We start from the raw sequence: 26227 nt of genomic DNA, 5'->3' as shown, positions 1-26227 counted from the left end.
TGGGCTTACTCTGCCACCGGGGTCACTGTGCACTGTGATCAGATGGGCTTACTCTGCCACCGGGGTCACTGTGCACTGTGATCAGATGGGCTTACTCTGCCACCGGGGTCACTGTGCACTGTGATCAGATGGGCTTACTCTGCCACCGGGGTCACTTTGCACTGTGATCAGATGGGGTTACTCTGCCACCGGGGGCACTGTGCACTGTGATCAGATGGGCTTACTCTGCCACCGGGGTCACTGTGCACTGTGATCAGATGGGCTTACTCTGCCACCGGGGTCACTGTGCACTGTGATCAGATGGGCTTACTCTGCCACCGGGGGCACTGTGCACTGTGATCAGATGGGCTTACTCTGCCACCGGGGTCACTTTGCACTGTGATCAGATGGGGTTACTCTGCCACCGGGGGCACTGTGCACTGTGATCAGATGGGCTTACTCTGCCACCGGGGTCACTGTGCACTGTGATCAGATGGGCTTACTCTGCCACCGGGGTCACTGTGCACTGTGATCAGATGGGCTTACTCTGCCACGGGGTCACTGCGCACTGTGATCAGATGGGCTTACTCTGCCACCGGGGTCACTGTGCACTGTGATCAGATGAGCTTTCTCTGCCTCCGGGGTCACTGCGCACTGTGATCAGATGGGCTTACTCTGCCACCGGGGACACTGTGCACTGTGATCAGATGGGATTACTCTGCCACCGGGGTCACTGTGCACTGTGATCAGATGGGCTTACTCTGCCACCGGGGTCACTGTGCACTGTGATCAGATGGGCTTACTCTGCCACCGGGGTCACTGTGCACTGTGATCAGATGGGCTTACTCTGCCACCGGGGCCACTGTGCACTGTGATCAGATGGTATTACTCTGCCACCGGGGACACTGTGCACTGTGATCAGATGGGCTTACTCTGCCACCGGGGTCACTGTGCACTGTGATCAGATGGTATTACTCTGCCACCGGGGGCACTGTGCACTGTGATCAGATGGGATTACTCTGCCTCCGGGGTCACTGTGCACTGTGATCAGATGGGCTTACTCTGCCACCGGGGTCACTGTGCACTGTGATCAGATGGGCTTACTGTAACCCTGGTGATTTGCGGTATAGTATATGGGTTTGTTCCTCCCATCAGTAGTGGACTGTTATAGATTCCTCCTGCAGTACTATAACCTATATAGGGGGTGTAATAGCTGCGAGATTCAGGCACTAGATGTACGAGGCAACTAACCTGAAGTAACAGCCTAAAACAATAGGGAACAATAAAAAGCCTAGAAAGTAAGAGGCCCAACCATCGAATAGTCATTGATACACCTATGAATAGCTGCTGAGGCCTGACGTTACACAATGCTACACTACCACGAAGTGTAACAGAGAGGTACGCATGTGACCTCCACCGGCTGCAAGCCAGGAGAAGGGCAGCAGGTGAGGAGATAACTGTCCTGTAGTGGAAATGTCAGGACCAACCAGCTATGGTCTGATACACTTGGTCACTAATGCCTCTACTATCATTCCATCATTTTTGGAGGGAGGAAGCAGAGTCTGGTCATGAGAACGTCAGCGGCAGCGTTTTCCAACCCTCCCCCCATTCTCTGCTAATGAAACAGCATAACGCACTGAGCTCTCCTGCTGGAAATCAGTAGCAGCAGCATCACGGGCAGTAGTGCCCAACCCCCCCTCCCCCTTCAGCTGCCTGGTGTAAGTCAGCAGCAGTGTGGGCAGTGGTTCCTGACCCCACCCCTCCTAACGGACCTGTAGCAGCGCACTGAGCAAAGGCAGCAGCGCCCGCCCACCCCCACCTGCTGGAAGGCAGCAGGGTGCCAGACCCCCCTTCTCCCTCTAAGGGACCAGTGGTAGCGCACTGAGCGCAGGCAGAGGTGCCCCGGCAATGCACTGGGTACAGGCAGTGGCGCAGAGACCCCCCCGCACAGCATCACGGAGCACCTACTGAGCGGCATTCTGCTCTCCGACGCTGGGGCCTGCCACATGCACTATAGCCGCGGCCTCAGTATCCGGAAGCCGTAGATGTCTCAGCGCAGCTCTGCTTAACCTCCAGTGCTGCTGCTAAAGAACTAGGCGCCTCAATGCCCCTGGCAGAGCATGTTACCCCATTGGCAGAGCATGATAACCCCTGGCATTTAGCATAAAACCCATAGCAACAAGTATGTAGGTAAGCGGAATTTATGTGGCATAATATGTAATGAAGGCGTGTGGTATTATATGTAATAGGGATTACAGTATGTGGCATAATGTGTAATGGGCATTACGGCATGTGCTATATATAATAGGCATTATTGTTTGTGTGTACAGTATATTTTTGGAGCATGCCTTTGGCGCGCACAGTCCCGAAGTCTTAGTTTGTCTGGCTCCTAGATTTTAAAGAAATTTGTCAAGCCCTGATCTGGTGCCCAGCTGCCAACTTTAGGCAATTACACAGAAAGTCTCCCAAGTCCAAGGAGGTGCAGCAGAGCTCCTCCATCCTGATCCGTGGCCACCTCGGTCCAGTCCCATATGCAGAGCATGTACCCACCTCCGAGACAGATGGTAACCCAGCCAGAACTACCATCCGCATTCCTAGCAACGATAACGGAACATGGAGACACCAACCAAACCTGTGATGCCTCCAAAGCGGCCTTCTCCATAACATGCTTCTCTGGAGGAACGGAAGGACACTAGGATGTGTGACACCAGGATGTGTGACGTCTCCTCCATAAGTATCACTGCACAGTCAGTCACATCCACGGAGATGAAGGAAGTAGCCACCATTTTATATTTTCCAATAGATTTTATTGGTTTTTAACTAATGAAACATACAAACCATAAGAAACCGATATCAGGATGGACCATGAATATGGAGTCACATTGCAGCAATCCCAACAAGGCACAAGTACAGCGTCACATAAACCCTCACACACGTAATGACATTAAATAAACACACAACGGGGACCAGCATAATAATTACCCGGTACTGGTGGTATAAGTAGCGGTAATAACACATCACTGTATATAAAATGCTAGAGCCTCCTCACCTTCTTTGACCACTAGAGGCCACTCAATGGACTAAATTACTTCTAAATAGAAAGACACGTCCTGGATATGGACAGAGGGAGCTGTGAGGACAGAGATTGGAGGGAGGAGCCATCCTTGTGACAGGCTTTACCTAGTATGGAATAAGGTCCAACCATACTGTATATGATCCGAGCACTGGAGGATAAAACCCGTGTCAGATACATACTACTCCTGCCCAGATCTCATAGTAAGACTTGTCTAAATTGTAATATAGTCTAAATTGTACAAGTGTGTACACACCTAGACTATCTTGCAATCTGTCCCTAGGCCAAATACATTGTACAGACGGGATAGTCAGGATAGACTTGCCTGCACAGTCTATTATTCTATTGGATACTGACTAAGTGGGGGCGTGTATCGGCATCCAATCGGCATCACATGCGGCTGATCACTGTGCGATTCAGACTTTCTATTGCATTGTGACTCTATAGTCAGTCAGTAGCCAGAATCGCCCGGTGTGTACACAGCTTTAGTCACGTGAGGAGACCGTGCCGATTGTGATAGCACACGTATATTGTACGTGACTGGGTCAGTATACGGAGCAGAACAGAACTGGTATTGGGGAATAAGCTGCAGCTGCTATATTGTATACAGATTCAGGGGCTCAGTCACATATACATATTAATACCCCTTTCACACCGTAGCTATAAGAGGTTATAGTGCCAATTTTAAAGCGTGTCAACCCGGTTCTAGGTGCAGTGTGAAAGCTCCATGGTCAAAAAACCTGGTATTAGAACAAGTTTAAAAAGAAGGATCCTACACAGTTCAAAGGCGATTCGTTTCCCAGTGTGAAAGACTCAGACCCGGTATTTTGAACACATGACTCTACAAAAGAAGGTGATTGGCTGTCTCCCTGCATGATGTCACTATCCTGAATCAGAAACAAGAGACATAGCATGTGAATCGGAGAAGCATAGCTGGCATATTTCTACACTACAGAGCATGAGGCAACATGGACTGATGAGGAGGGGAGAGAGTTACTTAGAATAAGTGGCAGAAATTGTCAGGAAAATCACTGGCACTGTACAGGATTCACTAATATACAAAAACATTTGTGATTGGTACAGTACATAAACATCAACAAACATATTTATTTTTAGCTATAATACAAATATGTGAGCCATAAAAGTCCATTACAAATGACATTACACTGTTTTCTATTAGAATAGAGCCGCACCCTGTTGAGCGATTGTCATGAGTGAAGTCTCTGATGTATAACCAGATTTGATTTAATTGTAAAACATTTCCCACACTCAGAACATGAAAATGGTTTATCGCCTGTGTGAGTTCTCGCATGTATAACAAGCTGTGATTTCTGTGCAAAACATTTCCCACACTCAGAACATGAAAATGGTTTATCGCCTGTGTGAGTTCTCTCATGTTTAACAAGTCCTGATATTCGTGTAAAACATTTCCCACACTCAGAACATGAAAATGGTTTCTCTCCTGTGTGAGTTCTCTCGTGTATAACAAGATATGATTTCTGTGTAAAACATTTGCCACACTCGGAACATGAAAATGGTTTATCACCTGTGTGAGTTCTCGCGTGTATAACACTATTTGATTTATTTGTAAAACATTTCCCACACTCAGAACATGAAAATGGTTTCTCTCCAGTGTGAGTTCTCGCATGTAAAACAAGTTCTGATTTCTGTGTAAAACATTTCCCACACTCGGAACATGAAAATGGTTTATCGCCTGTATGAGTTCTCTCGTGTAATACAAGCTGTGATTTCTGTGTAAAACATTTCCCACACTCAGAACATGAAAATGGTTTATCGCCTGTGTGAGTTCTCTCATGTATAACAAGTCCTGATAGCCGTGTAAAACATTTCCCACACTCAGAACATGAAAATGGTTTAGCGCCTGTGTGAGTTTTCTGATGTATAACAAGAGCTGATTTGTGTGTAAAACATTTCCCACATTCAGAACATGAAAATGGTTTCTCTCCTGTGTGAGTTCTCTCATGTATAACAAGCCCTGATATCCGTGTAAAACATTTCCCACACTCAGAACATGAAAATGGCTTATCGCCTGTGTGAGTTCTCTGATGTGTAACAAGATGAGATTTCTTAGTAAAATAATTGCCACATTCAGAACATGAAAATGGTTTCTCTCCTGTGTGAGTTCTCTCATGTAAAACAAGATGTGCTTTCTGTGTAAAACATTTGCCACACTCAGAACATGAAAAAGGCTTCTCACCTGTGTGAGTTCTCTGATGTATTACAAGATAGGATTTATGTGGAAAACATTTCCCACACTCAGAACACATAAACGATGTCGCCCCCGTGTGAATCCTCTGATGGTTTGCAAAGTGATCCTGATTTAAAAAACGTCTGCCACACTCGGAGCACTGAAATACTGAATCACGCCTATGACCTGTACTATGTGTCATATTGCCTGAATTACAAGGAGGACACTCGTCATGGTGAGACGGACCAGCTGATGCATCTTCACTGTACAGTACTGGCCGTGTAATGATGGGCACAGGATGGTCTCCTGTAACAGCTTGTGTAATGTTCTTCTCTTCTGTTTTATCATCTGGAAACAGAATGAGATGTCCCCCAAAGGTATTCCTGCTTGTGCGTCCATCTGTGGAAAACACATAAATCACATTGGGGACATTATTATATAAGTAACTGAATCAATACCAATATGCTACAACCACTGTACATACGTATCACTGTGCAGACAATGGGCAGTATTCAATGAGAATTTTGACGATGTGCAGCGAATCCTGTTTAGGATTCGCCACTGCCCGCCGCGTTCCGGAGCCTCGCCAGCTCCAGTATTCAACGAGTCAAGGGCTCACTGCCCCTGACCGGCAAATTTTAACTCCTGCGGCGATGCCGCAGGGAGCCTGAGGACGGCGGCAGGCAGGGAGATGGAAGTCTCCCTGCCTGCCCCAGAACGTTTGTGGGGGGGAGGTGGGCTCCCCGGGAGCCAGGCAGCACAGGCTGCCCGACGGGATAGCCAACAGGGGACCGGGAATTCACTACACCCGATCGTGCATATGTAATGATCGGGTGCAGTGAATATATGAATATCTAATGAGCGGCTCGGCTCCCGACCCCCTGCTGGCTGCTGTGTAAAAAAATATATATATATTTTTTTTTAAATTAAATATATATTCATATGCTTACAGCACATGAATAAAAATAGCATGCCCCTCCTCAGAATAAAATTCCTGATTTTTTGACACCAAATGTAAAAAACAAAACACTTTATTTTAAAAGTTCACATTCCACTTCACCATAAAAAGATAGCGATTGCTACTCCGTGAATCATGGCGATAAAAATGTATTCGCCATCTGGTCATTGAATAGGGTGATTCACCGTTTTAGTCAAAAAATCGCCGTACAGCACGAAAATAGCACAAAATCGCCATAAAACATGGTGAATCAGCCTCATTGAATACTGCCCTAAGCCACAGATGGCATGGCTACATTGGGCAACTCCATCCAACATGGAGACCAGGACATAGGGCTGGATTCTGAGTCTGTAGGATCTTTGTGCACGGGCACCGATGGCGGGAATCTGCATACATCACATTCTCTGACTCTCTAATGTGTGGCTACTGCTGCTGCAGCCTCTTCCCCCAGGCCTGCTGATTAGTGAGAGAGGCAACTGCAGCAACAGCCAGTCCTCTCTGCCTGCATGGGAAACCAGATGGCTGACAGATGATTTCTTGGCTGACATAGAGAAAAGGCCAACACAAGCAAAGTTTTTCATGATTTTTACTTTTTCATACTTTACCATCCACGTGGAGTGGCCTACAGTATGGAGACCCATCTGCTCAGGTGTCAACATTGACACCAAAACACCTCAAAAAATTAAATTGATGTCTGAGCCAACTAGCGCAGGTCTGCTTCATCGCAGGCGAAACACGTTTATAGGACAAAGAGAGAGTTCGAATTTATAACTATTCTTTGTACTTCTCACGTAGATCCTAAGAGCCCTGACCACATAGAGGGAGGACTGTGCAGCAGAAGAGCCCGACCCACGAATTGCCAAGAGCACAATTTCTTAGTCCACGTAGAACCTGGACACCACCTTGGGAAGGTGATCCGGCCTAGCCCTGAGATCCGCCCTATTCGGATGGAAGATTAAGGAGGAGATCGGCAGGAGAGGGCAGATAAATCAGAGACCCTCCTAAACAAAGCAATGGCCATCATAAAGTTTTCCACGTAAGCCATGGTAAGTTTTCAGAACGCAAAGGCTCAAACAGAGGAGCCTGAAGAGACTTCAGGACCGATGAAAGGTCCCACGGAGCCACTGGTGGCACAAAGGAATTTTGTAGTTGTGGCGAGACACCATTAGTTACACCTCTGGCCTGCACCTGCGACGGGCCAGCATCTGGAACGACCTCTGGATAGAGAGCTCATTCTCTGGTGTGAAGAGTCTGGCTCAAGAAGTCCGCCTCTCAATTGAGGACACCCCGGAATAAAGATTGCAGATAAGGCTGAAATCCTCCTCAAAGAAAGATGCGGGTCTTCTCCTACATTGCCTACTGACTTTGAATGCCCCCTGATGGTTGATGTAGGCGACAGTGGTCACATTGTTGAGGGACAGTCGACTCCTGTTGGATCCAAAGACCTTGAAAAGTCTGGCTGCAAGTGATTGCTCCCCACCCACAGAGACTGGCATCCGAGTGAGGAGAAACCATTTTGAAACCAACTCCAAAAGGGCCTCCCTGCCTTGAGGTTCTGATCTAGAAGCCACCAAGAGATGGAAAGACTAACTACCGGAGCCAGAAGAATCAGCTGGGACCAGATTCAAGCATGAGACGCTGACCATTTGTCCAGGATCTAATTTTTCAGAGGGCGAGAGTGAAACTGAGCATATTCTGCCATGTTGAAGGCCGACACCATTGACCCTAAGACTCGCATGCAAGCAAGCACAGACAGTCGCCTGTGAGAGAGGAGGGTTGCAAGGCCCTGGGTCCAGCAGGTAGATCCTCTGTCTGACCGAGTTCAACAGAATCCCCAGATGCAGTGGGGACCATGAAGAACTTTGCCCAAACGACGATCCAGCTGTGAACCGGCAACAACTGTACCACGGTGAACAAATGATCTGTGAGAACCGACTCGGACTGTCCCAAGATCAGTAAGTCATCCAGATATGGAAGAATTTGGATGCCCTGTCTCCGAAGTCTTATTCCCTTGACCACCATCATCTTCGTGAAGACCCCGGGAGCAGTGGAGAGTCCAAAGGGTAGAACCTGAAATTAAAAAATGCCGCCCCTGTACCGCAAACCTCAGGAACCTCTGGTGGTCCGGTCGGCTGAGGACATGTAAATAGGCATCCTGGATATCCAGGGATGAGATGAAATCCCCCAGTTCCAACAACACGATGATGGAGCGTAAAATCTCCAAGCGAAACCTGGAGACACGGAGGAACTTGTTGAGGCTTTTTAGTATGGGATGGTAAGTTCCATTGGGCCTCCATACCAAGAACAGGCTGGCATAGAAACCCAGACCCCTCTGAGGGGTGGGGACTGGGACTATGACACCGGACTGCAGTAGTTTTTTAATAGCCTGCTTGAGGGCCCTGGCCTTTGCCAAGTCCCTGGGCAAATTGATGGAAAATTAACAGCTGGGCGGCCAACCTCACAATGTCAAGGTGTAGCCTTTTGTGACCATGTCAATCACCCCAAAGTATATTGTGGTTTCCAGCCATATTGCTGAAAACCCCAACAGCCGGCCCCCCCACTCTAGAGTCCCCCAGGTGGAGGTGTGCACCATCATGTGGAGGGCTTATCGGCGGGCTTGGAGTCCGGGTGTGTGGTAGCCCAGGGTTAATTTCCCCTTGACCTGGAAGGCATAGCGACTGGGGTCAGGAGAAAGCCTGACCCTTACCTCTGCCCTGGAACAGATAGGTAGCGATACGAAGTTTACGGGCTGAAATAGACGTCAGAAAAGCAGTCTTTGAGGCCGCTACCGTGGCCACAATTTTGTCCATCTCTGAGCCAAACAACACGGAGCCTTCATAAGGAAGCGCTTCCAAAGCTCTTACAATCAGCATCCCACCTTCCAAGATCTGAGCCACAAGGATTGTCTGTCCACAACAGCTGAGGCAGACACCCATGAGGATAGTGTGCCCGTGTCTAAGGCTGCCTCTTCCTTATACAAGGATGCCTGCTGAATGTCAGTAACCACAGACAGCAGCTCTTCTCTGGGTGTACCATCAGAGAGACCGCCGGAAAGGGCGTCAGCCCATTACCCCAAAGCTTTTGCCACCCACACATAAGCCAGAACTGGCAAGTGGATGACCTGACAAGCCTAGCGACATGTGCGTCCACCGGAGATGCTGCCTCCCATTTAGCTCTATCATCCAGTGTGAGCTGGTAAACAGAGAGAGGCACTTGCGCCTCTGTTAACATCTACTTCTGTTGATAAGATTTAGGGAAAAGGATGAGGGCCCCTTTCTTAGGCTTAAAATTTGGGCCCTTAGACTTGGGAGGTGGTTCAGTATCCTCCATAGTCAGAACCTCCCTAACTGCCCTGACCAGAGACGCCACATCAATACGTTATGGAGTGTCACCTGGGGTAGAGGAAACTTCCACATCAGAAGAATCTAAACTAGACTCTTCTAATTATCAGAGGGTGATGCATGTCATTTGTTTTTTTCCTCCTAAATTGGGTACTATACCCTCCTTCAAACTCCACCTTTGATTGTGGGAGGTGCTTCTTTTTGGATTTAAACCAAAACATTGGGGGACTTTTCAGACGGGGTGTGTCCTGCGCTACTTTAACTGATATCTCCCCCACACGGGCAGATCAAGTGTAAACTGTCTTAATATCCATGGCAATTGAGTCGTCATTAATTGTTTGCGTCATAAAGAGGAGAATCAGTTTGTTAAAACATTTTCGCTTATAGCAATATCAATATAGAAGGATTAGATCCTATTAATTGTGTTTTGCCTTCTGAACATATTGAAATTAGTATCCTATGCCTGTGTCATTTGTATGTATTCAATGTATTTTCATAGGGCCAATAATTAATTTTAGCCTTACCAATAAAAGTTCATTTTTAATCTTCCCAGTAATAATATGAACATTTATTTCACAAGTGTGCCCCAAAAAACCCTTTTGTGTTCCCTTTAGTCATTTGTTGACTTCTGTTTTCACCTAGTCTCCTCTAAATCAGACCCAGACTCAGAATCTGAGATGCACAGGGACTGAGAGGTGGATCAGCCCCCTTTTAGCAGATTTACCGTGTAAAGTGTGCTGCACACTCTGAACACAGGCAGATAATAAACTACCATGAGGGTTCTAGCAAAGGGGGAGCCAAACTCATCTGGGGGACAGACGGTACCGCAGACTGCTGGGGTGGTTCAGAGGAGAGTTTACCAACTAGCTGCACCAGCACGCGTGTCAGACACTGCCCACGCTGGCTCCTGTGAGGAGGCTGAAACTGTGGGCTCTTTCTGCGCCTTGTAGCAGCTAACATACAAGCCAGTGTATCTGATCCTGCGGGACAAGCCAGCAGCACAGGCTGTACATGACAGCAAGGCTGGAGCCCCAGTGAATTTCTAAGACTTGCCTCCATGGCCGCCCGACTCAGAGTCCCATCCTGGTGGTTGATATAAGCCACCGTCGTCGCATTGTCTGACTGGACACCCCGAAGCCAAGACTCCGTCTGGCGGAGAGCCAGCAGGACTGCCCTCAGTTTGAGGACATTGATGGACAGTAGGGATTCCTTTGAAGTCTACAGTCCATAAAAAGGATTTTTAACATGTGACCGCTCCCCAACCGCGGAGACTGGCGTCCGTGGTGAGGAGAGTTCACCGGTGGATCCAAAACAACCTCCCCTCCATGAACTGCGCATACTCCGCCATGTCGAAGGTTGACACCATGGAGCCCAGGACCCTCATGCAGGCATGGATTGAGACACACCTGAGGGAGAGGAAACACTGAACAGGGCCCTGTGGTGTACCTCTGGCAAGTAATTCCGCTGATGGACTGTGTCCAACAGGGCCCCTAGGTGTACCATGAATTGGGCAGGAATCATGGAAGACTTGGGCCAGTTAATAACCCAGCCGTGGCATTCCAGGACCTCTACCACCTTGGTCAAGTGTGCTTGGAGAACCTGGGGCGACTGTGTTAGGAGTACTGCCCATTACCGTCGTCAACACCCTGGGTGCCGTGGCAAGGGCGAAAGACAGAGCCTGAAACTGGAAAGGACGGTCCTACAGTGCAAACCTCAGAAACCGCCAGTGTTCCTGTTTGATAGGTATATGCAGATAAGCATCCCGGGTGTCGAGGGATACCATGTAGTCCCCCGGTTGTAATACCAAAACAATGGACCTCAAGATTTCCATCTTGAACTTTGGGACCCTGACAAATTTGTTGAGCCACTTTTGATTTAGAATAGGACAGAAAGACCCGATGGGCATCCGCACTAACAAAAGGTTGGCGTAAAAGCCTGTGCCTATCTGAGACACCGGAATGGGAGCTATGACCCTTGCCGACAGTAGCTTCCGGATGGCCTGTTTCAGAGCTCTGCGCTTTTCCAAGTCCCTGGGAGAAAAGAACGAGCTTGGTAGACGGCGAAAGGTTATGGAGTAGCCTTGTGAGACCACATCCCAAACCTACACGCCTGTCGTGGTTTATACCCAAACATCCGAAAACCGTAGCAGGCGACCCCCCCCCCCGGATCTCCCAAGTGAAGCGCCGCCCCATCATGCCGAGGGCTTATCCTTGGGCTTGGGGTCAGGGGGTCTGGTGGCCCAGGGACATTTGTGGGCTGGGGCTGAGCTCTTGTGAATGACTGCCCCCTACCCCTGCCCTGAAAACGAAAGGACTGAAACACCGTTGGGGGACGTGGAGTAGGAGTGGATGGCAGAAGAGCAGCCTTTGAAGCAGCCACGATTTCGTCTAGTTTCGATCTAAACAAGAGGGAACATGTAAAGGGTAGAGCCTCAAGTGTTTGCTTGGAATCAGCATCCACTTTCCAGGAGCGGAGCCACAGGGACCGCCGCCACAGCTGAGGCGGAAGCTCGGGTGTTAAGGGTGGCTGCATCTAATGCAGCCTCCCCCAAATATAGTGCAGCTTGATGCATGGTGTCAATAATAGGCAACATGCCATCTGCACTACCCCCCTCTTCAATGATATTGGTGAGGGCGGAAGTCCATTCCACCATGGCCTTAACCATCCAATTTCCAGGCCTCGTCGAGGATGTCCTCCAGCTCAGTAGAGCTAGGGAAAAACATCAGGGTCCGTTGGGGATGCTTGAAGGATGGGCCCAAAGACTGAGGGGATTCAGAGGTGTCGTGTAAATTTAAGACTTCTCTAACAGCAGTTACCAGTGCCCCCACATCAATGCGTGCTGCGGTGTCGCCATTTGGGGCTTCATCAGCATCGTCATCATCCCTGTCATCAACCATTTGTCCCTCCTCCTCATCGTTGTCATCTGTATCAGTGTCCTGATGGAGGAAGGGTTTGGGGGAAGGAGTCCTCCTGACCCGAGCCTTACGGCCCTTACCCTTTAAAGAGGTTTGGATGCCATGAACCCGGGTGAGCACATGCCTGAGTCGCGGATGGTCCCAGTTGCAGAGGCGGTGCAGCTGAGAGCTTGTCTATTAACTGTGACATCACCTGGGTAAGCTGGGCCCAGGCAGGTTCCTGAGAGGAAGCCCCCACAGGGGGCTGCGCATCCACCTTAATACATTGTCGGCATAACCCCTCCACAAGGTGGGGACGCCCGCCTTGCAACTTGTGCAGGACACCAATATAGGGGCCCATGTGTCATCACCGCTGTCCTCGGACATTGTACAAGAGGCAGCTAACTGTAACAATTAACACAATATACGTCTTCAGGCAGAGATAGTGTAGGAAGGCAAGAAGAGACCAGGGCAGGAAACTCCTGTGGGTACATCCTGCACCTGTCCCCGGGGAAGGGGCTGTGTGAGGTGAGGCTCCTTCCCCCTACTAGCAAATGGCCGCCCGGGATATGACTCATGCGGCGACAGTAAAATGGCTGGGATCTGGCGCTCACCGGGCAACCCCACTTACTGGCGCCGCTGCCCACACTCAAAATAGCCCTGGTGGTCCAGCGGGCCAGACGGTAGACCTGTCCATCCGTCCACCCTGTTAGTGCAGCCCAGTGATCCCCCTCGCCTGGCTGTTCGGCCGCTAGTGGCGTGTGAGCGCGAGTTACCTTATCTGATGCTGCCCGCTGGTGTCCCGGTGCCCGGTTCTGCGGTCCCCCAAAGCCCGGGGCCAGACAGAAACATCTCCTCTGTGGAAGACAGCTCAGGTGGTGTGCGGCTGCCGAGCCCGGGTGATGAGGCGGCAGCGCAGGGTTCTGACAGATCCCCAGCGCTGCTGCCCTGTCACTGACAAAGCGTCAGTGTAAAAATAAAGTTTAAAAATAAGTAAGGCTGTATAAGGCAGCCCCTCTCTATAGTGTGTGTTGTCTCCTTCCAGCACAACTAAAACTAAGTAGCTAGCCTAGGAGGCGGGGTAGAGGAGGGGAGGAGCCAGGGCTGACTGAGCAGCCAGAAGTTTAACCTTTCTGGTGCTGGAATTGGATTGTGACCCACCCTCTACCCACTGTTATCCTTGTGGCCCCTGAAGTCTGCCGCAGAAGAAATAACAGCAATGAAAGTGTTAAAGGCAACATGTAGCATACACTGCAATCATACAGTACAGGCAATGCAGAATAATGGGGGCAAACAGCTCAACTATCCAAGCCAGCGGCTGGTAGAAGAAAACTCGAGTGACCGGACCTTAATGGAGGACAGGCACCCAGGGGCCACAACCTAAACTCTCCAGCAGCAGGACCGTGCACTGAGCACAATGGCTGCTCTGTACCTGAGGCCGTGAGGAGAGAAGCCAGCGGTGGGAACCTTGCAGGAGGGATTACATCACTGACCCAGGGGAGGGGCTAATGAGGAGAGCCCACCTCTCCATGCTGACTCAGAGCCCAAGGGAACATGGCCTCTGCACAGTGCCAGTAAAGCGACGGGGATCCGGCTATGCTACCCCACTACTGGCGCTGTGTGCCCACAGCCTGCTTCCCTGGTGGTCCAGTGGGGGAATGGAGAGGCCAGATCCCCACTTGCCAGCGCAGCGTGGAGAGCAGGAGTATAATAGGGGCTGATGGATGAGATACACCAGAGAGTGCGGGGAGGAGACTGGTCAGATCTTTGGGCTGGTAACACACAGTGACATGATGTGAGGGGGAGAGCAGGAGTATAATAGGTGCTGATGGCTCCTGATGTATGAGATACACCAGAGAGAGTGGGGAGGAGACTGGTCAGATCTCTGGGCTGGTAACACACAGTGACATGGTGTGAGGGGGAGAGCAGGAGTATAATAGGGGCTGATGGATCCTGATGTATGAGATACACCAGAGAGTGTGGGGAGGAGACTGGTCAGATCTCTGGGCTGGTAACACAGTGACATGATGTGAGGGGGAGAGCAGGAGTATAATAGGTGCTGATGGCTCCTGATGTATGAGATACACCAGAGAGAGTGGGGAGGAGACTGGTCAGATCTCTGGGCTGGTAACACACAGTGACATGATGTGAGGGGGAGAGCAGGAGTATAATAGGTGCTGATGGCTCCTGATGTATGAGATACACCAGAGAGTGTGGGGAGGAGACTGGTCAGATCTCTGGGCTGGTAACACAGTGACATGATGTGAGGGGGAGAGCAGGAGTATAATAGGGGCTGATGGCTCCTGATGTATAAGATACACCAGAGAGTGTGGGGAGGAGAATGGTCAGATCTCTGGGCTGGTAACACACAGTGACATGATGTGAGGGGAGAGCAGGAGTATAATAAGGGCTGATGGCTCCTGATGTATGAGATACATCAGAGAGTGTGGGGAGGAGACTGGTCAGATCTCTGGGCTGGTAACACACAGTGACATGATGTGAGGGGAGAGCAGGAGTATAATAGGGGCTGATGGCTCCTGATGTATGAGATACACCAGAGAGTGTGGGGAGGAGACTGGTCAGATCTCTGGGCTGGTAACACACAGTGACATGATGTGAGGGGAGAGCAGGAGTATAATAGGGGATGATGGCTACTGAGTCCTCCACTAGGCAGATGCATTGTCCTTATTAGTCTGTACTGACAGAGGAGAGTGTAGGATAAGAGAAAGCTGTATTGGCAGATCAAAATTAATCTGTAATAAGACATTATTCCTCACCGGTGCTGGGATCTGTAGGGATTTCCTCCTTCTTAATCTGCTGATCACCCCTCATATATGTGTCATCTGTGTCTGTATCTTCCTCCTTATCGGTCACATAAGACTCTTCTTTTGCCCTAATGTCAGTCACATATGTTTCTTCTCCTTCTGTAACTTCTGCCTTAATATCCGTCACATCCGTCTCTTCTCCCTCTGTATCTTCTGCCTTAATATCAGTCACATCCGTCTCTTCTCCTTCTGTATCTTCTGCCTTAATATCAGTCACATACGTCTCTTCTCCCTCTGTATCGTCTGCCTTAATATCAGTCACATCCGTCTCTTCTCCTTCTGTATCTTCTGCCTTAATATCAGTCTCATACGTCTCTTCTCCCTCTGTATCTTCAGCCTTAATATCAGTCACATCCGTCTCTTCTCCTTCTGTATCTTCTGCCTTAATATCAGTCTCATACGTCTCTTCTCCCTCTGTATCTTCTGCCTTAATATCAGTCACATCCGTTTCTTCTCCCTCTGTATCTTCTGCCTTAATATCAGTCACATCCGTCTCTTCTGCCTTAATATCAGTCACATCCGTTTCTTCTCCCTCTGTATCTTCTGCCTTAATATCAGTTAAATCTTCAGACTGAACCTACACAAAATACCACATTAGGAATGTGTGAGGTTATTGAGATTACACTGTAGTATACAGACACACACAACTGCTGCAGTTCATATAGTGACAGTCACTTTGGTATATTAGGGAGACCCTAATTACCACCTACCTGATCCTCCTGTGGGCTCGTGTGAGTCTCCTCTGTACAGTGCTGGGAATACAGAGGACGGGGACATCTCTCTGGGGTATCTCTGTTACTGGGCCCATCTGTAGGAGACACACAGTGACTGAGGACATTGTATATATATGATTATCCTGGGAATACAGAGGACGGGGACATCTCTCTGGGGTATCTGTTACTGGGCCCATCTGTAGGAGACACACAGTGACTGAGGACATGGTATATATGTGATTATCCTGGGAATACAGAGGACGGGGACATCTCTCTGGGGTATCTCGGTTACCGGGCCCATCTGTAGGAGACACACAGTGACTGAAAACATTGTATATATGTGATTATCCTGGGAATACAGAGCACGGGGACATCTCTCTGGGATATCTCTGTTACTGGGCCCATCTGTAGGAGACACACAGTGACTGAGGACATGGTATATATATATATATGATTATCCTGGGAATACAGAGGACAGGGACATCTCTCTGGGGTATCTCTGTTACTGGGTCCATCTGTAGGAGACACGCAGTGACTGAGGACATGGTATATATGTGATTATCCTGGGAATACAGAGGACGGGGACATCTCTCTGGGGTAACTCTGTTACTGGGCCCATCTGTAGGAGACACACAGTGACTGAGGACATTGTATATATGTGATTATCCTGGGAATACAGAGGACGGGGACATCTCTCTGGGGTATCTCTGTTACTGGGCCCATCTGTAGGAGACACGCAGTGACTGAGGACATGGTATATATGTGATTATCCTGGGAATACAGAGGACGGGGACATCTCTCTGGGGTATCTCTGTTACTGGGCCCACCTGTAGGAGACACACAGTGACTGAGGACATGGTATATATGTGATTATCCTGGGAATACAGAGGACGGGGACATCTCTCTGGGGTATCTCTGTTACTGGGCCCATCTGTAGGAGACACGCAGTGACTGAGGACATGGTATATATGTGATTATACTGGGAATACAGAGGACGGGGACATCTCTCTGGGGTATCTCTGTTACTGGGCCCATCTGTAGGAGACACGCAGTGACTGAGGACATTGTATATATGCAGCTATAGGATGATTTTTGTGTATATAATCTTCCTTGTACAATAAAGAATTCGCTTCTTACCCAGTGATAAGAGGGGCCGGTGATTCTCCATCACGTACTTGTACAGACCCTATGTTCCTCTATATGCTCCCAATCCTGCATGGAGAGATAGACATTAACATCCTGACACCTTATGGAATAGTGCAGTCATCACGCAGACACGTCCCCTGGTGTTACTGTATAATGTCCCATTCCCAGCAGTCCCCTCTCCGATCACATCCCCCGGTGTTACTGTATAATGTCCCATTCCCAGAAGTCACCTCTCAATTCACATCCCCTTGTGTTACTGTATAATGCCCCATTCCCAGCAATCACTTCTCCGGTCACATCCCCCGGAGTTATTGTATAACATCCCATTCCCAGCAGCCACCTCTCCGGTCACATCCCCCGGTGTTACTGTATAATGCCCCATTCCCAGCAGTCACCTCCCCGGTCACATCCCCCGGAGTTACTGTATAACATCCCATTCCCAGCAGTCACCTCTCCGGTCACATCCCCCGGTGTTACTGTATAACGTCCCATTCCCAGCAGTCACCTCTCCGGTCACATCCCTCAGTGTTACTGTATAATGTCCCATTCCCAGCAGTCACCTTTCTGGTCACATCCCCGGTGTTACTGTATAATGCCCCATTCCCAGCAGTCACCTCTCCGGGTCACATCCCCTGGTGTTACTGTATAATGTCTTATTCCTAGCAGTCACCTCTCCCGTCACATGCCCCGTTGTTACTGTATAATGCCCCATTCCCAGCAGTCACCTCTCCGGTCACATCCCCCGGTGTTACTGTATAATGTCCCATTCCCAGCAGTCACCTCTCCGGTCACATCCCCCGGTGTTACTGTATAATGCCCCATTCCCAGCAGTCACCTCTCCAATCACATCCCCCGGTGTTACTGTATAATGTCCCATTCCCAGCAGTCACCTCTCCGGTCACATCCCCCAGTGTTACTGTATAATGCCCCATGCCCAGCAGTCACTTCTCCGGTCACATCCCCGGTGTTACTGTATAATGCCCCATTCCCAGCAGTCACCTCTCCGGTCACATCCCCCAGTGTTACTGTATAATGCCCCATGCCCAGCAGTCACTTCTCTGGTCACATCCCCGGTGTTACTGTATAATGTCCCATTCCCAGCAGTCACCTCTCTCGTCACATCCCCGGTGTTACTGTATAATGCCCCATTCCCAGCAGTCACTTCTCCGGTCACATCCCCCGGTGTTACTGTATAATGCCCCATTCCCAGCAGTCACCTCTCTGGTCATATCCCCCGGTGTTACTGTATAATGCCCCATTCCCAGCAGTCACCTCTCCGGTCACATCCCCCAGTGTTACTGTATAATGCCCCATGCCCAGCAGTCACTTCTCCGGTCATATCCCCGGTGTTACTGTATAATGTCCCATTCCCAGCAGTCACCTCTCTCGTCACATCCCCGGTGTTACTGTATAATGCCCCATTCCCAGCAGTCACTTCTCCGGTCACATCCCCCGGTGTTACTGTATAATGCCCCATTCCCAGCAGTCACCTCTCTGGTCATATCCCCCGGTGTTACTGTATAATGTCCCATTCCCAGCAGTCACTTCTCCGGTCACATCCCTCATGTGGGGACAGCGGTGCTGGGGGTCACAGCGGGTATGTGTAAGCACTAGTGCAGGGGCTCAGTCATTATACAATAACTACTTATAATAGAGCATAAGGGGATATACAGAGGTATTATAGGGGGATGAGGCGGGAGACACCTGTGCCTCCTTATGTCTATGTATCTTCACATGGACTTACCGTCCGATCCCGGTCACTGGCTCAACTCCTGTTCTCTCCCACTCAAAACACGTTACACATCCAACTTCTGGCTTGTGCTCCTCACCCGACTTCCCGCTTGTGCGGAATACATAAATAAATGTAACTTTTATTGTATATGCCTATAAATTGCAATTCAATTGTACGATGTGCAAAATAACCAAATTGCTAATACAACAGATCAGGGGCTCTCACAATATTTTGCTCTGTGGCCGCGTCAGACAAATAACATGATTACAGGAGCCCAGCAAGTTACCGTAGAATGGCCGCCACGCGTGTAACCAGCAGACCACACATGCACGGCAGCAATGCGGAGGCACAAAACAGAAGTGGTTACCGCTAATGGGATCACTTGTCAGTAAGCCTGTAAATAAAGGTCTATATATTATACACTGAGGAAGGATTTGTTATAAATAGAGTACTTGTGTATTAGCAGGGCGCCCAGCTACGCTGACAGCGTAACTTAGGCGAAGTTGTCAGCGTAACGTAGCCGGGTGCCCTGCTAATATGTGTGTAGTGCATTATACTTACCCTCAACGATGTCCCCGGCGCCAGCGTTCCCCTTCTCCGGCACTCGCCTCCTCCATGACACTCCCCGGCGGCAGCAATGTACATAATTCAGCGTACTGCCGCTGGGACAGGATCACATGGTTTCCCAGCTCCCCCAGCGGCACTAATTGCGTACATTGCTGCCGCCAGGGAGTGTCATGGAGGAGGCGAGTGCTGGAGGAGGGGAATGCTGGGCCGGGGACACCGTTAACTAGGAGTGACATGGAGAAGGCGCCGGGGACATCGTTGAGGGTAAGTTTAATGCACTACACACACACAACACACGTTTCATCCACTAACAAAATCATATCCCCACTATCCACGTCACACCCCCACTGTCCACGTTCGCGTGGAGTTTATTTTATAAAGTGTGGCGAGCCACCGAGCCCGAAGCGTGGCGAGGGAACGCGGATACGCGTCCGCTCGCCACGCTTCGGGCTCGCCACACTTTATAAAATTAACTCGACGCTTACGTGGACATTGGGGGTTTGATGTGGATAGTGGGGATATGATTGTGTTAGTGGATGAAACGTGTGTTGTGTGTGTAGTGCATTATACTTACCCTCAACGATGTCCCCGACCCCCGTAACTTAATCACCGTGGCTGCTGGAAGTTAGAGGCATCAGGAGCCTTACTAGCATACACAGCATGGAAACTATCAGCTACCGGTGACCTCACATCACGTAACCCTCTCACAGGGGCAATTACCGCTTCTAGCAGTCCGGCAGTGATACCCCAGTGTCCGACTCCTTATACATCGGCGGCCATTTTCTTGTGGTTTGAACTGAGCTCCCAGACTCCCCCGCGGCAGCACACCCAGCAGCAGGTTGCAGAATAATGGTAGCTGATAGATTCCATGCTGGAGGTAGGACTAGTAAGGTGCCTTAACAATTGTCTCCTGTGTGAGGGAGCGGCGGCCATTTTCCCGAAGACCAATCCCCGCGTTCATTGGCTACAGCATCTCGATTTCCTGCTGGGGCAGCGCTGCTGATCTTACCTGAGGCCTCTCACTTCCAGCAGCCACGGTGATTAAGTTACGGGGGACCGAGAGAAGACATTGCTGTATCTGGCAGCAGGTGATGGTATTGTGCTGCCCTGGTGTTATATAGGAGGAGTAGACTGCGGTGTCCTGTTATACATGGGGAGCAGCCTGTGGTGTCCTGTTATACAGGGGGAGAAGCCTGTAGTGTCCTATTATACAGGAAGAGCGGCCTGTGGTGTCCTGTTATACAGAGGGAGAAGCCTATGGTGTCCTGTTATACAGGGGGGACTGGGGTGTGGCCTGTGGTGTCCTGTTATACTGGGGGAGTGGCCTGTGGTGTCATGTTATATAAGGGGAGAGGCCTGGGTGTCCTATTATATAGGTATACGGCCTGTGGTGTCCTGTTATACAGGAGGAGTAGCATTTGGTGTCCTAATATGCAGGTTTTTGTGTGAGAAAATCCCTTGGCGCCTATATGATAATAGAGCGTCGCCTATCTTGAGTTGGAGGATATTTCCCTAATATCCTAATGCACAAGAGCCCAGAAGTAAAAAGAAGATTTTCAACTCAAAAATGGCGCCCTGTTACATTACATTTGGTGTCCTGTTACATTACTTTTGAGGCAACCATGCGCTACAGTGGACATTGTAGTTGTATTATTTCCTATAGCGCTTATACTATACGTGTACCTGATGTTCTCTGTATGATATATATTTATATGTACGGAAACATTAGAGGCTACTGTTTGGCCTCTGTTAGGATTCCTCTTAACCCTTTGAGTGATAAACAAATTTGTCAAAATAGGGGTGAAAATTGCCAAGCAAACATTTTTTTTAATTAATTGTACTGACCTGTAATGTTTACTTTATATAGGAAATCTAATCTATTTTTACACTTTTTGTTAATTTGAATTTATATAACAAATGGGAGTGACGGTGGCATTTTTAGTGGATATTTTGAACATCTCTTAAAGAGATGTCAGCACACAAAGGGGTAAGGTGCCCACAAGTGGTGCGATACTCACGTATAATTTGCATTATTTCATTCAAATTGCATTGCGTCTAGTACAAATCGCACCGTGCTTATTGTGCCTTGCAATGCGTGCTCCCGTGTTGTCCATATCGCAAGGCAAACTTGTATGTGCAGGCAGGTATTATTGTACTACATCGTGTCTAGCTCAATTCGCACCCTGTGTAGGGAATCATATTTATTTATTTATTTATTTATTAACAGTTTCTTATATAGCGCATACAAATTCTGTATACGATATGTACTTTATATATTTATATTACATAGTGTAGTCTAGTCCAAATCTCATGTAGATCAAATAGCGCAGTGTATAAAGTTGGTATTGTATAGCACAAATCTCACCGTTTGTGGGAACTGTTACTTTTACCATATATGTTACATGTGTACTGTGTCGTGTTAAATGTAATTATTATACTTATTCCAGGACAACAGAGCAGTGAGAATGAGACACGTCACTGATTCCCCGAGGATGGACAAGGACCAGAGTCACATGACTGAGAGGATACTAAATCTCACCCTCGAGATCATCTACCTGCTGACTGGGGAGGTGAGGGGATCTGGGAGTGTCACTGTGACATCACCTATATCTATAGTAATAATACAGGGACGTGACCGGGGAGGTGAGGGGATCTGGGAGCGTCACTGTGACATCACTTATATCTATAGTAATAATACAGGGACGTGACCGGGGAGGTGAGGGGATCTGGGAGCGTCACTGTGACATCACTTATATCTATAGTAATAATACAGGGACGTGACTGGGGAGGTGAGGGGATCTGGGAGTGTCACTGTGACCTCACATATATCTATAGTAATAATACAGGGACGTGACTGGGGAGGTGAGGGGATCTGGGAGCGTCACTGTGACATCCCCTATATCTATAGTAATAATACAGGGACGTGACTGGGGAGGTGAGGGGATCTGGGAGCGTCACAGTGACATCACTTATATCTGTAGTAATAATACAGGGAGGTGAGGGGATCTGGGAGCGTCACTGTGACATCACTTATATCTATAGTAATAATACAGGGACGTGACTGGGGAGGTGAGGGGATCTGGGAGTGTCACTGTGACATCCCCTATATCTATAGTAATATTACAGGATCGTGACTGGGGAGGTGAGGGGATCTGGGAGCGTCACTGTGACGTCACTTATATCTATAGTAATAATACAGGGACGTGACCGGGGAGGTGAGGGGATCTGGGAGCGTCACTGTGACATCCCCTATATCTATAGTAATAATACAGGGACGTGACTGGGGAGGTGAGGGGATCTGGGAGCGTCACAGTGACATCACTTATATCTGTAGTAATAATACAGGGAGGTGAGGGGATCTGGGAGCGTCACTGTGACATCACTTATATCTATAGTAATAATACAGGGACGTGACTGGGGAGGTGAGGGGATCTGGGAGTGTCACTGTGACATCCCCTATATCTATAGTAATATTACAGGATCGTGACTGGGGAGGTGAGGGGATCTGGGAGCGTCACTGTGACGTCACTTATATCTATAGTAATAATACAGGGACGTGACTGGGGAGGTGAGGGGATCTGGGAGTGTCACTGTGACATCACTTATATCTATAGTAATAATACAGGGACGTGACTGGGGAGGTGAGGGGATCTGGGAGTGTCACTGTGACATCCCCTATATCTAGAGTAATATTACAGGATCGTGACTGGGGAGGTGAGGGGATCTGGGAGCGTCACTGTGACGTCACTTATATCTATAGTAATAATACAGGGAGGTGAGGGGATCTGGGAGTGTCACTGTGACATTACTTATATCTATAGTAATAATACAGGGACGTGACTGGGGAGGTGAGGGGATCTGGGAGTGTCACCAAGACATCACTTATATCTATAGTAATAATACGGGGACGTGACCGGGGAGGTGAGGGGATCTGGGAGCGTCACCGTAACATCACTTATATCTATAGTAATAATACAGGGACATGACCGGGGAGGTGAGGTGATCTGAGAGCGTCACTGTGACATCACTTATATCTATAGTAATAATACAGGGACATGGCTGGGGAGGTGAGGGGTTCTGGGAGCGTCACAGTGACATCACTTATATCTATAGTAATAATACAGGGACGTGACTGGGGAGGTGAGGGGATCTGGGAGCGTCACTGTGACATCACATATATCTATAGTAATAATACAGGGACGTGACCGGGGAGGTGAGGGGATCTGGGAGCGTCACTGTGACACCACTTATATCTATAGTAATAATACAGGGACGTGACCGGGGAGGTGAGGGGATCTGGGAGCGTCACTGTGACACCACTTATACCTATAGTAATAATACAGGGACGTCACTGGGGAGGTGAGGGGATCTGGGAGCGTCACTATGACATCACTTATGTCTATAGTAATAATACAGGGACGTGACCGGGGAGGTGAGGGGATCTGGGAGCGTCACTGTGACATCCCCTATATCTATAGTAATAATACAGGGACGTGACCGGGGAGGTGAGGGGATCTGTGAGTGTCACTGACATCACTTATATCTATAGTAATAATACAGGGACGTGACTGGGGAGGTGAGGGGATCTGGGAGTGTCACTGTGACCTCACATATATCTATAGTAATAATACAGGGACGTGACTGGGGAGGTGAGGGGATCTGGGAGCGTCACTGTGACATCCCCTATATCTATAGTAATAATACAGGGACGTGACTGGGGAGGTGAGGGGATCTGGGAGCGTCACAGTGACATCACTTATATCTGTAGTAATAATACAGGGAGGTGAGGGGATCTGGGAGCGTCACTGTGACATCACTTATATCTATAGTAATAATACAGGGACGTGACTGGGGAGGTGAGGGGATCTGGGAGTGTCACTGTGACATCCCCTATATCTATAGTAATATTACAGGATCGTGACTGGGGAGGTGAGGGGATCTGGGAGCGTCACTGTGACGTCACTTATATCTATAGTAATAATACAGGGACGTGACCGGGGAGGTGAGGGGATCTGGGAGCGTCACTGTGACATCCCCTATATCTATAGTAATAATACAGGGACGTGACTGGGGAGGTGAGGGGATCTGGGAGCGTCACAGTGACATCACTTATATCTATAGTAATAATACAGGGACGTGACTGGGGAGGTGAGGGGATCTGGGAGTGTCACTGTGACATCCCCTATATCTATAGTAATATTACAGGATCGTGACTGGGGAGGTGAGGGGATCTGGGAGCGTCACTGTGACGTCACTTATATCTATAGTAATAATACAGGGACGTGACTGGGGAGGTGAGGGGATCTGGGAGTGTCACTGTGACATCACTTATATCTATAGTAATAATACAGGGACGTGACTGGGGAGGTGAGGGGATCTGGGAGCGTCACTGTGACGTCACTTATATCTATAGTAATAATACAGGGACGTGACTGGGGAGGTGAGGGGATCTGGGAGTGTCACTGTGACATCCCCTATATCTATAGTAATATTACAGGATCGTGACTGGGGAGGTGAGGGGATCTGGGAGCGTCACTGTGACGTCACTTATATCTATAGTAATAATACAGGGACGTGACTGGGGAGGTGAGGGGATCTGGGAGTGTCACTGTGACATCACTTATATCTATAGTAATAATACAGGGACGTGACTGGGGAGGTGAGGGGATCTGGGAGTGTCACTGTGACATCCCCTATATCTATAGTAATATTACAGGATCGTGACTGGGGAGGTGAGGGGATCTGGGAGCGTCACTGTGACGTCACTTATATCTATAGTAATAATACAGGGACGTGACTGGGGAGGTGAGGGGATCTGGGAGCGTCACTGTGACATCACTTATATCTATAGTAATAATACAGGGACGTGACTGGGGAGGTGAGGGGATCTGGGAGTGTCACTGTGACATCCCCTATATCTATAGTAATATTACAGGATCGTGACTGGGGAGGTGAGGGGATCTGGGAGCGTCACTGTGACGTCACTTATATCTATAGTAATAATACAGGGACGTGACTGGGGAGGTGAGGGGATCTGGGAGTGTCACTGTGACATCACTTATATCTATAGTAATAATACAGGGACGTGACTGGGGAGGTGAGGGGATCTGGGAGTGTCACTGTGACATCCCCTATATCTAGAGTAATATTACAGGATCGTGACTGGGGAGGTGAGGGGATCTGGGAGCGTCACTGTGACGTCACTTATATCTATAGTAATAATACAGGGAGGTGAGGGGATCTGGGAGTGTCACTGTGACATTACTTATATCTATAGTAATAATACAGGGACGTGACTGGGGAGGTGAGGGGATCTGGGAGTGTCACCAAGACATCACTTATATCTATAGTAATAATACGGGGACGTGACCGGGGAGGTGAGGGGATCTGGGAGCGTCACCGTAACATCACTTATATCTATAGTAATAATACAGGGACATGACCGGGGAGGTGAGGTGATCTGAGAGCGTCACTGTGACATCACTTATATCTATAGTAATAATACAGGGACATGGCTGGGGAGGTGAGGGGTTCTGGGAGCGTCACAGTGACATCACTTATATCTATAGTAATAATACAGGGACGTGACTGGGGAGGTGAGGGGATCTGGGAGCGTCACTGTGACATCACTTATATCTATAGTAATAATACAGGGACGTGACCGGGGAGGTGAGGGGATCTGGGAGCGTCACTGTGACACCACTTATATCTATAGTAATAATACAGGGACGTGACCGGGGAGGTGAGGGGATCTGGGAGCGTCACTGTGACACCACTTATACCTATAGTA

The 26227-nt window shown here is 48.9% G+C and overlaps 2 protein-coding genes across 2 annotated transcripts in view; one reads left to right on the top strand and one right to left on the bottom strand.

Annotated features, from left to right (window-relative positions):
* Positions 1-20726, bottom strand: part of LOC146010219 (uncharacterized) — a 50758-nt gene extending 30032 nt beyond the window's left edge. Inside the window, exons 1-6 of the mRNA XM_083151254.1 lie at positions 20158-20726; positions 18883-18978; positions 17130-17204; positions 15990-16087; positions 15232-15856; positions 4599-5660 (exon numbers count right to left, since the gene is read on the bottom strand). Of these exons, the coding sequence (XP_083007380.1) occupies positions 4599-5660; positions 15232-15856; positions 15990-16087; positions 17130-17160 (1816 nt within the window). The 5' untranslated portion in view covers positions 17161-17204; positions 18883-18978; positions 20158-20726. The remainder of the gene's footprint in view (positions 1-4598; positions 5661-15231; positions 15857-15989; positions 16088-17129; positions 17205-18882; positions 18979-20157) is intronic.
* The window catches only part of LOC146010151 (uncharacterized), a 43160-nt gene continuing 37199 nt past the window's right edge, over positions 20267-26227 (top strand). The window contains 2 exon segments of the mRNA XM_083151109.1: positions 20267-20525; positions 21885-22007. Coding sequence (XP_083007235.1) covers positions 21903-22007 — 105 coding nt within the window. The 5' untranslated portion in view covers positions 20267-20525; positions 21885-21902.

Source organism: Crinia signifera, chromosome 6 (genome assembly GCF_055691185.1).
Source record: "Crinia signifera chromosome 6, ASM5569118v1, whole genome shotgun sequence".
NCBI lineage: Eukaryota > Metazoa > Chordata > Amphibia > Anura > Myobatrachidae > Crinia > Crinia signifera.
Note: the sequence above shows the minus strand (reverse complement) of the source record. Positions and strands in the feature narration are given on the sequence as shown.